Raw genomic sequence first — 15,627 nt, forward strand, 5'->3', positions numbered from 1 at the left:
TAAAAGATTATATTCATTTTAGAGCAAGTGTAACAAACAAACCATTTCTATATTTTTTATGCTTTATGCCTGGCTCATCTAGGCAACTAACCAATGGAGATTAACTTCATTTTACAGCAGTAAAATGGCACAGAAATTGATTCTGCTATCCCACGCACACAGGAGACAACCTGTGCATAATTTCTATGTTTTTGTTTCTAAATGAGGCTTTTCTGACACATTTCAAACATGTCTAATAGGGCTGCAAGAACTAATCAATAAAATTATTAAATTCATTACCACAGATTTTCATTATTAAATAGTTGGATCAGTGATGTCAAGAGCATTATGTTATGCCATCACATTCTGCAGTAGCACTTTTCAACATGGCAGAGACGGAGGGAGACGAAAGACTAAAATTAAGACCTGAAATGTCTAAAGTATGGTTACACTTTGTGTTAAAGCCTTTCAAAAAAATGATTGTAAAATATGCAATGCAGAATTGGCATGGCATGGGAATAAGACTATCATTCATGAGCATCTGAAAAAGAAACACATGAGAGCAAATGAAGATGTGCCTTCAGCACAGTAAGCTAATTTAAGATAAGTTCCCACTGTTTATCAGGACACTTTCACACTTGGCTTATTGGATCAGAGACCATTCCCAAGTCAGTACTCTGCTCCACCCCTGCTGCACTTGTTTGCTTGTGTGATTCTGCAGTACATGGGTGCATGCTCATCATTTACAATTGTTATCAATAATGGAATAGGAATAATGTATAATTTGGAGCAGTTTGTAGCTTTTGAGCTACTGGCATTAACTTGGTTCTATAATTATACATTGCGAGTGTGAAAGCGATCTTAAAAACAACTTTAGGGCTATTGTTGAATTGGTATTTCTGTTACAGATATATTATTTAAAACTGGCCAGTTTTGAATACAGGCAATCCCCGAAGTATGAACGAGATCCATTTCTAAGTCTGTCGTTAAAGTTAAGGTTATAGATAAGTCAGAATACATACATTCCGGCGCTGCATCCGAGTGGCAGCCTTTCCAGCAGCTCCGTGTATGACTTTATCTTTTTACCTTTTTTTTCTCTATTTCACTGATCACTTCTACCACTTTTTTATGTGGAATCGCTTCCTGGACACTTTTTACTATTTTATTTATTTACTTTTTTTTTTTTACTATTCTTACTATTATTTTTACTACTTGACATGGATTCTTACACTCCGAGACTTGCCTATTCAAGCAGTCAACTTAAAGCACTGAGAAGAAATGCTCATGCCGGTGTGGTTCCTTATTTACCTGACGAGGTAAGAAGACGATATCAGGGCAGCCGAGCCGGCGCAAAGATAAAAGATAAGATAAGAGCCAGGAAATTTGAGAGAAAATGGCGTTATAAACCGTCAGTGCCTTCTGTGATCCTGGGAAATGTGAACTCACTACCAAATAAGATCGACGAACTGGCTGTGCTGGTGAAAATGTCAGAACCTACAGAGAATGCAGCTTGCTGTGTTTTAGTGAAACGTGGCTAACAACTACTATCCCAGTTGCTAACGTGGAGCTACCCGGGTTTAGCACAGTTAGAGCGGACAGAGACGCAAGTACCTGCGGGAAGAAGAAAGGAGGAGGACTCACTCTCTATGTCAATACAAGTGGTGCAACTCAGGACATGTAAACGTTAAAATCTCCACTTGCTGCAGGGACATCGAACTGTTGGCCGTAAGTCTGCGTCCCTATTACTTGCCCAGAGAGTTTGGACACGTGATTGTTGTTATTGTTTACATCCCCTCAAGCGAACGCTAAGATAGCGAGTGACGTCATCCATTCCACAGTTGCTAAGTTACAAACGCAGCACCCTGAGGCACTTGTGCTAATCTCTGGAGACTTTAACCATGTGACGCTGGACAAAACATTACCTGCCTTCTCCCAGTATGTGGATTGTAACACCCGGGGAAACAGGACTATTGACCTACTGTATGCAAACGTTAAAGACGCATACAGCGCCACCCTGCTGCCTGCGCTTTGGAAAGCAGATCATAACCTGGTTCTGCTTCAGCCTCAATACAAACCAAGAGTGAGGGCGCTACCTACAACCACACGCTCATTCAGGAAGTGGTCCCTGAGGCAGAGCAGGCTCTGAGAGACTGCTTTGGAACTACAGACTGGGATATATTGCTGGGTCACATAGTGAGAACATTGAAGAGGCTGTTGAATGCACAACTGATTACATCAACTTCTGTATGGACATTGTAGTTCCAGTAAGAACAGTACGCTGCTATGCTAACAACAAGCCATGGATTACAAGTGACATCAAGGGCCTTTTGAACCAGAAGAAAAGGGCTTTTAAAGGCGGTGATCAGCATGAGCTCAAGTGTGTGCAGAAGGAACTCCGAGTCCAGCTCAGGGTGGCGAAAGAGCAGTACAGGAGAAAGCTGGAGCAGAAGTTGCAGAACAACAGCATGAAGGAAGTGTGGGATGGGATGAAGATTATCACTGGCTGCAGCTCAAAGCGGGTGCCCATCGAGACAGGCGTGGAGAGAGCAAACCAAATGAACAACTTCTTTAATAGGTTTGATCACTAACCCACTCTCACCTCGAGTACTGCATCCTCCAACCATCCTTCTGCTGATACCAGCATAGGTGAGACATCCCCACCCACAATCACAGCAGCCCATGTGAGCAGAGAGCTGAAAGACTTTGTGCCAGCAAAGCAGCGGGTCCAGATGGTGTATCGCCACGACTGCTGAAGGCCTGTGCGCTGGAACTGGGGAGTCCTCTACAGCGCATCTTCAACCTGAGCCTGGAACAGGGAGAGTCCCAAGGCTTTGGAAAACATCTTGTATCACCCCAGTCCCAAAGGTATCACGTCCTAGTGAGCTGAATGACTTCCGGCCTGTTGCTCTGACGTCACATCTGATGAAGACCATGGAGCGGCTGCTGCTTCACCACCTGAGGCCACAGGTCCACCATGCCCTCGACCCTCTGCAGTTCACATACCAGGAGAAGGTGGGAGCGGAGGATGCCATCATCTATATGCTACACCATCCCTCTCCCACCTGGACAGAGGCAGTGGTGCTGTAAGAATTATGTTTTGGACTTCTCTAGCGCCTTCAACACCATCCAACCTCTGCTCCTTAGAGACAAGATGACTGAGATGGGAGTAGACTCACACCTGGTGGCATGGATTGTGGACTATCTTACAGACAGACCTCAATATGTGCCTCGGGAACTGCAGGTCTGACATTGTGTCAGCAATACAGGCGCCGAGGGGACTGTACTTTCTCGGTCCTGTTCAATCTATATACATCAGACTTCCAATATGACTCGAGTCCTGCCAGTGCAAAAGTTGCTGATGACACTGCTATTGTGGGCTGCATCAGGAGTGGGCAGGAGGAGGAGTACAGGAAGCTAATCAAAGACTTTGTTAAATGGTGCGACTCAAACCACTTACACCTTAACACCAGCAAGACCAAGGAGCTGGTGGTGGATTTTAGGAGGCCCAGGCCCCTCATGGACCCTGTGATCATCAGAGGTGACTGTGTGCAGAGGGTGCAGACCTATAAATATCTGGCAGTGCAGCTGGATAACAGATTGGGCTGGACTGCCAATACTGATGCTCTATGTAAGAAAGGTCAGAGCCAACTATACTTTCTTAGAAGGTTGGCGTCCTTCAACATCTGCAATAAGATGCTGCAGATGTTATACCAGACGGTTGTGGCGAGTGCCCTCTTCTACGCGGTGGTGTGCTGGGGAGGCAGCATAAAGATGAAAGTCGCCTCACGCCTGGACAAACTTGTTAAGAAGGCAGGTTCTATTGTAGGAGTAAAGTTGGACAGTTTAACATTTGTGGCAGAGCGACGGGCATTAAGCAAACTCCTGTCAATCATGAATAATCCACTGCATCCACTGAACAGTGTCATCTCCAGGCAGAGGAGTAGCTTCAGTGACAGACTTTTGTCACTGTCTTGCTCCACTGACAGACTGAGGAGATCGTTCCTCCCCCACACTATGCGACTCTTCAATTCCACCGGGAGTAAATGCTAACATTATTTAAAGTTATTGTCTGCTTTTACATGTTTTTATTACTATTTAATTTAATATTGTTTCTTTGTATCAGTATATTGCTGCTGGATTATGTGAATTTCCCCTTGGGATTAATAAAGTATCTATCTATCTATCTATCTATCTATCTATCTACATATGGATCTTATTTTGTGTCAGTTAGTCAAATATTTGTCATAGGATGTAATATATATTTTACATTTCTATGCATAAACATTCAACACTGTGTTAATGGCAACATGATCTGACTTAAAACGGCTCATTCCTTGAAGTTTCTGACACCTAAGCAAGTGTTCCCATGTGTAATCTATAATACAAACACATTCACTTGAAGTGAAAAAAGAAATGGCTCACAAATAGCATTAGAGAAATCTGTGCTGCCACTGTCACTTAACTTGACTCACTCCTAGGCTCGGGAAACAGCAGTAAAGAAGATAACAGAGATGTGGAAGCTGAAGAAATCTATGGACAGGTTTTAAGGAATGAGATCCTGACAAACTTTGGAGAGAAACAAGCTGCCAAAGAAGAAAATCAATAACAATAGTGAATGACTAATGAGGCTAGATACCCCACTTTGGCCAGGCTTACAAAGACCTGAATATGTATCCATGCTACCTCTACACCAACTGAGCATCTCTTTTTGGTTACAGGCAACATAACCTCCAAAAAGAGAGACAGCCTTAGCCAAGAAAATTTAGCCATGCTTACATTTTTGCACTGCCTTTCAAAATACCTGTATAACCATTTTACATCCCTGGTAACACTGGTGAAGCAATTTAAGAGTTTGCTTTTAAAGTTTCTCATGTAGCAGTTTCACCTATACTTTGCTTTTTAAACAACCGTTCTAGCAATTTAAGTAACATAATTAAGTTGGTTATGTTTTACTTTACTAATGGGCCATGTTCCGTGCCTCTATTGTTGAGGCGGCTGACCGGAGCTGTGGCCGCAAGGTGGTCGGTGCCTGTCGTGGCGGCAATCCCCGAACCCGTTGGTGGACACCGGTGGTGAGGGATGCCGTCAAGTTGAAGAAGGAGTCCTATAGGACTTTTTTGTCCTGTGGGTCTCTGGAGGCAGCTGATAGGTACCGGCAGGCCAAGCGGAACGCAGCTTCGGTTGTTGCTGAGGCAAAAACTCGGACATGGGAGGAGTTTGGAGAGGCCATGGAGAACGACTTTCGGACGGCTTCGAGGAGATTCTGGTCCACCGTCCGGCGTCTCAGGAGAGGGAAGCAGTGCAGTGTCAACACCGTATATGGTGGGGATGGTGCGCTGCTGACCTCGACTCGACGCTGTGGGTCGGTGGGAGGAGTACTTCGAAGACCTCCTCAATCCCACTAACATGCCTTCCAATGAGGAAGCAGAGCCTGGGGACTCTGAGGTGGGCTCTCCCATCTCTGGGACTGAAGTCACCGAGGTGGTCAAAAAACTCCTTGGTGGCAGGGCCCCGGGGTGGATGAGATACACCCGAGTTCCTTAAGGCTCTGGATGTTGTAGGACTGTCTTGGTTGACACGTCTCTGCAACATTGCATGGACATCGGGGACAGTGCCTCTGGATTGGCAGACCGGGGTGGTGGTCCCCCTCTTTAAAAAGGGGGACCGGAGGGTGTGTTCCAACTATAGAGGGATCACACTCCTCAGCCTCCCTGGAAAAGTCTATTCGGGGGTTCTGGAGAGGAGGGTCCGTCAGATAGTCGAACCTCGGATTCAGGAGGAACAGTGTGGTTTTCGTCCTGGTCGCAGAACAGTGGACCAGCTCTTCACCCTTAGCAGAGTCCTGGAGGGTGCATGGGAGTTTGCCCGACGGTCTACATGTGTTTTGTGGACTTGGAAAAGGCATTCGACCGTGTCCCTCGGGAATCCTGTGGGGGGTGCTCCGGGAGTATGGGGTACCGGACCCCCTGATAAGAGCTGTTCGGTCTCTGTACAACCGGTGTCAGAGCTTGGTCCACATTGCCGGCAGTAAGTCGAGCCTGTTTCCAGTGAGAGTTGGACTCTGCCAGGGCTGCCCTTTGTCACCGATTCTGTTCATAACTTTTATGGACAGAATTTCTAGGCGCAGCCAGGGTGTTGAAGGGGTCCGGTTTGGTGGACTCAGGATTGGGTCACTGCTTTTGCAGATGATGTTGTCCTGTTTGCTTCATCAGGCCGTGATCTTCAGCTCTCTCTGGATCGGTTCGCAGCTGAGTGTGAAGCGGCTGGGATGAGAATCAGCACCTCCAAATCCGAGAGCATGGTCCTCAGCCGGAAAAGGGTGGAGTGCCCTCTCAGGGTTGGGGGAGAGATCCTGCCCCAAGTGGAGGAGTTCAAGTATCTCGGGGTCTTGTTCACGAGTGAGGGAAGAATGGAGCGTGAGATCGACAGGCGGATCGGTGCGGCATCCGCAGTGATGCGGGCTCTGCATCGGTCTGTCGTGGTGAAAAAGGAGCTGAGCCATAAGGCAAAGCTCTCAATTTACCAGTCGATCTACGCTCCTACCCTCACCTATGGTCATGAGCTATGGGTAGTGACCGAAAGAACGTGATCGTGAATACAAGCGGCTGAAATGAGTTTCCTCCGCAGGGTGTCTGGGCTTTCCCTTAAAGATAGGGTGAGAAGCTCAGTCATCCGGGAGGGGCTCAGAGTAGAGCCGCTGCTCCTCCGCATCGAGAGGAGTCAGATGAGGTGGCTCGGGCATCTGATCAGGATGCCTCCTGGACGCCTCCCTGGTGAGGTGTTTCAGGCACGTCCAACCGGGAGGAGGCCCCGGGGAAGACCCAGGACACGCTGGAGGGACTATGTCTCCCGGCTGGCCTGGGAACGCCTTGGGATTCTCCCAGAAGAGCTGGAAGAAGTGGCCGGGGAGAGGGAAGTCTGGGCCTCTCTGCTTAAGCTGCTGTCCCCGCGACCCGACCTCGGATAAGCGGAAGAGGATGGATGGATGGATGTTTTACTGCAATAAATTAAGTTCATTGCATTTTAAAATGTTTTTTTACACTCTGCATATTTGTTACTCTTTTGTTATGTGTTGTAGTTAGAAGAGTTATAATTAACGCTTGCTCATGTCATGTAAGAAATAATGTAAAAAAATTACAATAAAATTTTGGTGATAAAAGCCTTTATTCAAAAACATCTGATTAATCGATTAACTAAAACAAAAACTGACATATGAACTGATCATCAAAATAATCATTAGTTGTAGCCCTAATGTCTATGCTGCGTTAACTGATCTAATGTGGATGTGAGCACAGTTGTGCCCTGCAAAAAACCAGTACCCCAACCAAGGTTAGCCCATCTTCTACAACAGATACAACTGGGACATACACAAAATAATGAATGAGAGAGAGAGAGAGAGAGAGAGAGTTACTTTATGTATTGTATCTGTCATCACTGCACATTAACAGCTCTGTGACAGCTTAAAAGTGCTGCAGGGCTTCCACAAAAAAGGAGCGCAGCTTAGAGGGAACATAGCCGATTACCTGTTTCAATTCAAAAAAATATACTTTTCTGTAAAATGGTGTTTTGCAAAGACCATCAACACAAACTAAATCACTAGGAAAGAAGAAAAAGCAGGAATTGATTTAATGCAGAAATGGTTTACTCATGGAGAACAGTGAATGTTTGAAGAGCAGGCAGCTCCATTGTCCTAACAATAGTAATATTATTTATTATTTGGCTAATGCCATTATGCAAAGTGACTTTTAACATTTCAGATACAATTGGTTACATTTCCTCTGTTTTTCCAATTGGAGAATAGGCAGATGAAGCGGTTTGCTCATGTTTCACACAGTGCCAATTGCACAATTTGAACCAACAACCTCAGGGTTTGAAGTCCTAGGTCCTAATTCTTAAAAACTACAACACACTACCTGTCAATAATATTAGTTATTGGTAGAAAAAAAAAAAAAGATAAAAAAACTACAAATATTGTATATAGTAAAAATTGTATTTAATTCCATAGTACTTCTGATACACCCAATTAACTGACAAAACTATAACTGATGCTCACTGTCTTAATAAATTTTCCAGGCGAAACCAAGTCACATAGCTACTTTGAAAGTAAAAGGATAATCTTCCTCATTTTTAAAAAGAATTTCCATTTCATTTAAAACAAAAGACGTTATTCAATCAAAAATACAAACCAATTTGTTCTTGAAATGATGTATGAAAATGAGATGGTAACCTAAAAAATCCTGTATATCAAGTAACAACTTGCTAATTTAAATGACATTAATTAATTAAAAGATCTTCTAAACAAAGACTGTAGAGAGAGAGAGAGAGAGGTATTGCTGAAGGTGACTATGGAAAATAATTGGGGAAAGTAAGTCAATGATCCAGGGTAGGTAGGGCAATTACTTGCTTAAGTAGACCCTAAGCACTAAAGCCTTTATTGTTTTAACCAGTTTTGTTACACTTTTGTACTGCTTTCTGTTGTAGTTAATCCTTCCTTCATAAAAAAAGTTCTCTTTTTGATATCGTGTATCTTACTTTCGGTCTAGGGACAGCCTGAGAGCAGAACTCCGTAAAGTATGTTAATTCTGATTAAAATATTTGTTTTTATGTTTAATGAAATTTAATTAGCACACATGTAGATGAGAAAAGCAGAATTTAGGCACAAATGAAAAATACTCCTCATTTGGACCTTTAAAGGCTTAATACAGCCTACATTCGACCACTTAAACTTAGGATAGGAAGCCTCTTCCATACATGAGATAAGAACTTGTGTATTCCAGCTACAATGGCTGTTAATCTGCTTGTGCTGCCTAACCAAATGCAACTTCTCTGCACTAGTGATCAACTCAAAAACTGATCCATGTGCTCAATTCAAAAAGTTTTATTATGAAAGTCACATAACCCTAATGCACATTTTATATTACATACAAATAATCATGGTATTTAATCACACATAATTTTACATCTACTCAGAGATGAGGGAATTGAAAAAAACAATCATGGGACATCTTTCAAATGTACTGTATTCAATTAAACCAACATAAACTAGAAATGAAAACTGTACCTACTGGAGTTGTTACAATAAAAAAAATTAAAACATCTATAGAATATTAAGAAAACTATTTTCAATACCCAAGACAATACATAATGTAACTTGATAAAAAATCAATAAATTGCAATTCTTTATGTGTTAAAATTTTAGTTTTTAGTGAAAACCATTAATAACAAGTTTAGTCTTTAAAGCATAGGAAAAATTAACTACAGTAGTAGTCAATAGCCTTGGTATTAACTTTAATGTGCATTATGGCCCATCCCAAAAAGTACAGTCCCTATTCCCCAGCAATCATAATCTTTTATAGGCAAATTTCAATTCAGAGCTGGTTTCTCCAACAGTATGAGGAAACTGCAAAAAATAATCCATAATCAAAGTAAAGAAAATCATCAAATAACAATCATTGCTATGCTAAGTGGCTTTTTTCATGATACAGCTCAAAGAAAAAATGTCCATGTTGCAGCACTCAAACAGACCTCATCTATTAAGTACTGCCACAGCCAGCCAACTTCATCAACTTTCACTTTAGTCACCATCCCACAATTCAGTTTTATTAAAATACACCGAATATATAAGCACACGGAGGAGCACCACCACTATTTAAGCAATTGAGCACTGAAATGTTTAGGAACTTACATGAAATATGAAATGTGGCTAAAAGGTTTTGTGGTGAGGGATTAAAAAAATCAACTGACAGAGCCCTAGTGCTAAAGACTGCTGCCCCTGAATGAACAGTGCAGAATAAAACTGGCCTGCAGGTAAGAATAATTGCAGACCAATCTTTTAACATATAGAAAAACACCAAACATCACATCCGTAATTTAAATGAACAGTTTATAGGCTATTCTGATTAATGTTTCCACAATTTAAAAACAGGATATTATAAGAAACAGGGCTGCAACCCAAGCCAAGCCCATTGGTATCTTACGAGGCTCAACGGTCAAAAGTCAGAGTAAACTGAAAGTGCATTCATAAGGTAGACTGTAGTATTAATACCACGAAATATGAGTATTGAAACAATTTTTAAAATGTTATAATCGTTACTTATCATTATTTTGATACATTTAACAACCCTAGTGCCTACATATTTGAATTCATCCATCCATCCATCCATCCATTATCCAACCTGCTATATCGTAACTACAGGGTCATGGGGGTCTGCTGGAGCCAATCCCAGCCAACACAGGACGCAAGGCAGGAAACAAACCCTGGGCAGGGTGCCGGCCCACCACAGATATTTTAATTTGTTTGAACATAATTATCTATATTGCGATAGAGAATTTAGTTATACATAAGGCAAGTTAAATGCACAGCCAATAAGCATGTTTAATACGTATTCCATTTATGATCTGAAGCTCCCCAGCAGCATATTTGAATTTGAACCTAGGGTATACCAGACATTATGTAAATAAAGACAAAATTCCCCAAGGGTGGGTTTCATTAATAAAAGCCTAACACTTTTCAGTTTGTAAAATGGGTATTTTGATTAATAGAAGTTAGTGGAATGGACAAACCACATTTGCATTAGCCACAACAATTTAAAACTGGTGAAAATCATTGATACCCCCATTCTAGGCTTATTTGGAGTCAGCAATTAATGCAACATGACTATCTTTATTAGCACTGGGAGGGTTACAGTAGAACCAAAGACAAACGCAAAATGAGCACAGGGAGAATGTCAAATCTCCACATAGAATGTGACCAGGCTGGAAATTGAACCCACAGACAGAGAGGTGTGAGACAGAAGTGTCAACCACTGCACCATCATAACATCTAACCAGAAACTAATCAAAAACAATTTCAACAATAAATGTATTCAGTAAAATGTACAAATGAATGTCTACTGCTAATAAAAAAGATCTACATAATGTCCTGTAAGACTGGAATCACAGAGAGAAAAAAGATTATACATATTTTTACCATTGTAGCTGCAAGATTTCTTTGAGTAAGGAAAAACGAGTGCAGATATTTTTTCTTGTTTGAAGTAATACTCAGAGAGAGATTGAAAAGCTTACTTAACATGTTACACCCAGACCACAAGCCAATAACACAGGGCTGTTAATCTTTATTTTTCCCTATGATTCCATACATTGGGATATTGTGTGGACAGTTCCATACAACATTTATGGTAGTTATTTCTGAGGTTCTAAAACCTTAAGATACATTGATAATTGATTTATTGGATAAGTGTTGTATTATACTTGAAAAGTGAATAAAGTTTACCTTTTCCTGACCAAAAATGACACTGAGCAGTGCCAGTAACCCAAGCGAAATCTGAAGTTGAGCCTTGAAGGTGAAATCCATCACAAAAATGGCAGCAGCACCAGAAACCGTAATCAGCAAACACTTCTCCAGGAAGGGAGGCAAAGACCATGTAAAAGGTCAGCAACTCATGGCAGGTCTGCATTAAATGCTGAAAAAGAGACAATTTGAGTTGAGTTCCAAATTACTACCGTTATATTCTGATATTTCAAATCAAATTTAATCAGTATACCAAACACGATCATATTAAAATCAAACTGATACCTTGAGAGTATAATCTAGCATAAAAGTTTTGAAACTTCTGAGGTCAGTTCCCATCTCTTTGCATGATATCTACAGCATTAAGACACTCAATACATTACTTGAAAAGTGATCAGATCAGTATAGTACTGAGCATAATCTGCATCTTTAATTAATCATTAAACTACTGTATTAAAAAAAACAATTAAATGCTATATTTCTTTAGATATTTTGATTTGCAATAGGTTTTATCTTCTACTGATACATATTTGGTCAATGTAACTAACAAGCCCTCAACAGCAGTACCTTTTACTTCTCTCAGCTTTTAACCACAAATAAATAAAATGCCCACATACTTAAGCCTTTCTTATTCAAAAATGAAATTGTTTTCTACTAGCAGACTCTATCAGCAGGCCAGTTCTCTCCTGCTTTTACTATAACATCTTGCTTTAACACCCCCTTACTAAAACACACATTTATAATGCATACTAGCACTGTGCGCATAATTTAAAATATAAATACTGGTATAAATGGCATTTGCATAGCTGAATGAATACAACTACGTTTAATTAGGATATTGTGCACATGCTGCTATTTCATAATGGCTTTTAATAATTATGTGATATATTTCTAAAAAATTATAATCCCTGGATATTTCAATTACCCATGTTGATCCTCTTTTTCAAAGACATAGATTTTTTTACTACATATTTTGGGATACTAATATGCATTGCTGTATTATTTTGCTTTCAAATAATTCTGTTTAACCTGTGAAATGTGCTACATAAAATAAAGTTTAAACAAATAAAGACAAAATAAAATATATTTTCCAAATACAGTACTGAAGGAGTAGGAGTGAGTGGCACAATTCACAGAACATTGATCATACTAATTTTAAACATTTCTTTACGTCCTATGCAGTATAGCTAAACAAATATACATAACATATTCAAATTAGTTATGCAATATTGTAAATTATAATGCATTTTACTTAAAGAAATGTGATGAAACTACATCTTTTCTTATGATTGACAGATTTCAACAATGCTTTTCCGAGACAGGTTATTACATTTCTAAGACAATAATTTTCACAAATGAACAGGATTATGCATGCACTTAAAAACAATATCATGAGTGATACCAATACAAATTTGGCTACATTTTCGCAGTATGCACATATATTTCTCCTCCTTTTACTATTCTACTTTTTGCCGTTTTACTTATATGGTTCTCTAAAACTGTTAACTGCTGTTGGGTAAAGAATGGAAGGAGGTGTGTCAAACTTTAGTTCTTCATTAATATCATTTCCTGTTCAGTTTGTACAGTGCCTTGAGATGGCATTTTCCATGAATACTGTAGTGCAATATATAACAAAGAATGATTGACTGATTACATTAATACAGTATTTGCTCCCCTTAAATTTTCAATCTGCTCATTTATCCAAACATTGCACTTTAAAAATTAATGACTGTTAACAGTGCACCAGGATTTCATAAGTCTGCTTTTCCTGCTACTCCAGGACTCAAATCATCTGTCAAGCAGAAATCTTTACAGTTGCACTTGGGATTTTTTTTTCAGTTCAACACTGTCAACAAACCCCGGAGGCGGTGCTATGAAAGCCTTTGAATGTCTGGTTTCTACTGTATTTCCATAACTTGTTTCTACTCTGCTCTCCGCGTATCCTACTGTATGGCTGACTCTGCCCTTATCACAAACCTTGTGGTTTCACTTGCACGCTATTTTCTTTCCCTGTCCACACTGTCTAGTTTGTGTGTTGATGACTGTGCAGCTTGTTGCATCTCCTCCTGCTTCGAGATTTTTTACTGTATGTACGCGGAGAAATACAATATTCATTCTGAAAGTGGCTATACAAAGAGTGAATGATTTGAATATCGTCTGGCCCAAATTATTTATTTTACTACCAACTCTAAGATTAAGCTCAATAATACGACTGGGATCCCAAGGATACCACAAAATGAATAAATAAACGCGAACTGTACTGACTCATCTTTCTTGCGTTGACATTTTTTGTTATGTTGTTGCATAATTGATTTGGAACTGCTTTTTTTTACCGGGTGTTTAAAGAGATCAATGTGCTCATCTGCATAAACACCTGTGAACTTTTAACGGCGATCTGAGCAAGCACTCACTAAACAGTGGTATTAAAAAGAAAAAAACCTGAGAGCTTTACAAGTGTCGTGGAATAACAGACCCTAAACGTTTCAGCTACATAAAAGATACAGAACCAACAGCTGACTACTCCTAACATTTGAAGTAGTACAGGGTGGTCCAGATCTAATTATGCAGATCCAGAACGTCTGGATTACTATGATTTATGCGGGGACGATTCCAGTTCGGCGCGAAGTTCGCACACTTCTCGGTGGTCCGGTATTTTTTGGGTGACTTTCTATGTAATAAAATTAATAAGTTATAGCGTAATGAAACTTGCATAATTAGATCTGTACCACCCTATATGTTAAAGATATGTAAAAGACTGACCACACACCGTATCTGCCTGTCCAGCGTCGTTCCACCCAAAGCTCCTTACTCCATCCGTCGGCCTCTGGCGCACTTGTCACGGGCAGCATGTCTATGGGGTCTTCATCCCTATTCGGAACCTAGGTGTTGTCCCTTCGTGGAGATAATTATGATGACGACGATAATGATAATACGAAAGCCTGTCCGTTTCGTCAGTTCAGTGCTTAAATCCCTCTCGATGACGGGAGTGGTCGCGGCAGTACACTCCAACTCGGTGTGCGACGGTGATCCTGAAGCGCCGAATCGGGCTATCAAAGAGTAGTGTCAATGTCCGCGTTATAACACGGGCAGAAAAATTCCAGAATTAACAATATGCCAACCGAGCAAACACTTCATGTCAATAGAACTCAACATGGCGACGTGTGTCCACTACACGAAAACAGAAATAGTTTCGCTTTTACAAGCTATCGCACACACTATCACTGTGGCCTATAACGCACTTCCTGCTTGGTTTCATGCATATGATTAGTTTTTTTTTGTCACTCAATTTCGTAGCATGACTTAAGCATCCAGTAAAATTTCAAAGTTCTTATTTTTAAGCAAAATGTCTTCGTTCTTTTGTTTTCCTCTCCAGTGCCAGTAATGTCTTCATACAATCGGAAAGAAAAATCTAAGCGTCTGGCACATAAAGGTGCCAAGAACGAACGGGGGCCTGTTGGAGTGCCGCGCAGCTTCACGGCGGATGCCTGTCAGAATTGTTTTCAAATGTCATAACCGATGTGTTAAGTTTATCTTTAAGCTTTTTAATGTAAGTTTTCGAAGTGCAAAAACAGAGATTGAAAAAAAAGAAAACACAATAAAAGGTAAAACGTAACCAAATATTTTAATGCTTAAATGTTATTTTATAAAACGAAGCCTTTTATATACAAAGAATTGCAAAATAAATGTCAATATAAAACCGTACTGAAGTTACTCATAATAAAAAAACATCCTCCCACAATTATATTTTGGTTGGAATGTTAAATAGCATTAAGACTTTAATTTTATTGAAGAAGAGACCAATATGGGTTTCAGTTCAGATCTGTATAAAATTCCAAAATACCTCAAATGTAAATTTAACTCCTACTCTACAAGGACTGCTGGACCACTTTGTAAATCGGATGCTTTTGAATGTGTTTAATTGTTTTTTTTTATATTTGAACTATACACTTATTTTAATGTGTTATAACTGTCACCCCGTCCAAACATAGACAGTTAATTTTATTATTTGGGATTTAGACTTGGGATACTTTCAGAGTCCTGGTAAAAATTGGCATAGGCCAGAGTCTACATTCATTATATCCTAACTACAGGGTCATGGGGGTCTGCTGGAGCTAATCCCAGCCAACACAGGGCACACACACCAAGCAACAGTTTAGAATCACCAATGCACCTAATCTGCATGTCTTTGGGAGGAAACCCACACAGACACAGGGAGTAAACCCAGGTCTCTTAACTGCAAGGCAGCAGCGCTACCCACCGTGCCACCATGCCACCCAGCCAGAGTCTCATCCACATTGAATGGTATATTTTAAATTATATTCTTGTGATGAAAAAATTTTTAAAATAAAACTTCAATT

The 15,627-nt window shown here is 40.4% G+C and overlaps 1 protein-coding gene across 5 annotated transcripts in view; it reads right to left on the minus strand.

Annotated features, from left to right (window-relative positions):
• The window catches only part of LOC120535695 (tumor necrosis factor receptor superfamily member 3-like), a 71,407-nt gene extending 56,688 nt beyond the window's left edge, over positions 1–14,719 (minus strand). For 2 of the 5 annotated variants that reach the window (XM_039763686.1, XM_039763685.1), the window contains exons 1-2: positions 14,037–14,719; positions 11,252–11,441 (exon numbers count right to left, since the gene is read on the minus strand). In XM_039763686.1, coding sequence (XP_039619620.1) covers positions 11,252–11,332 — 81 coding nt within the window. In that variant the 5' untranslated portion in view covers positions 11,333–11,441; positions 14,037–14,719. Of the gene's footprint in view, positions 1–11,251; positions 11,442–14,029 lie in introns of all 5 variants that reach the window. The other 3 variants (XM_039763684.1, XM_039763682.1, XM_039763683.1) reach the window with 2 other exon arrangements.
• Positions 14,720–15,627: the final 908 nt, after the last annotated feature.

Source organism: Polypterus senegalus, chromosome 9 (genome assembly GCF_016835505.1).
Source record: "Polypterus senegalus isolate Bchr_013 chromosome 9, ASM1683550v1, whole genome shotgun sequence".
In the NCBI taxonomy this organism is placed as follows: domain Eukaryota; kingdom Metazoa; phylum Chordata; class Cladistia; order Polypteriformes; family Polypteridae; genus Polypterus; species Polypterus senegalus.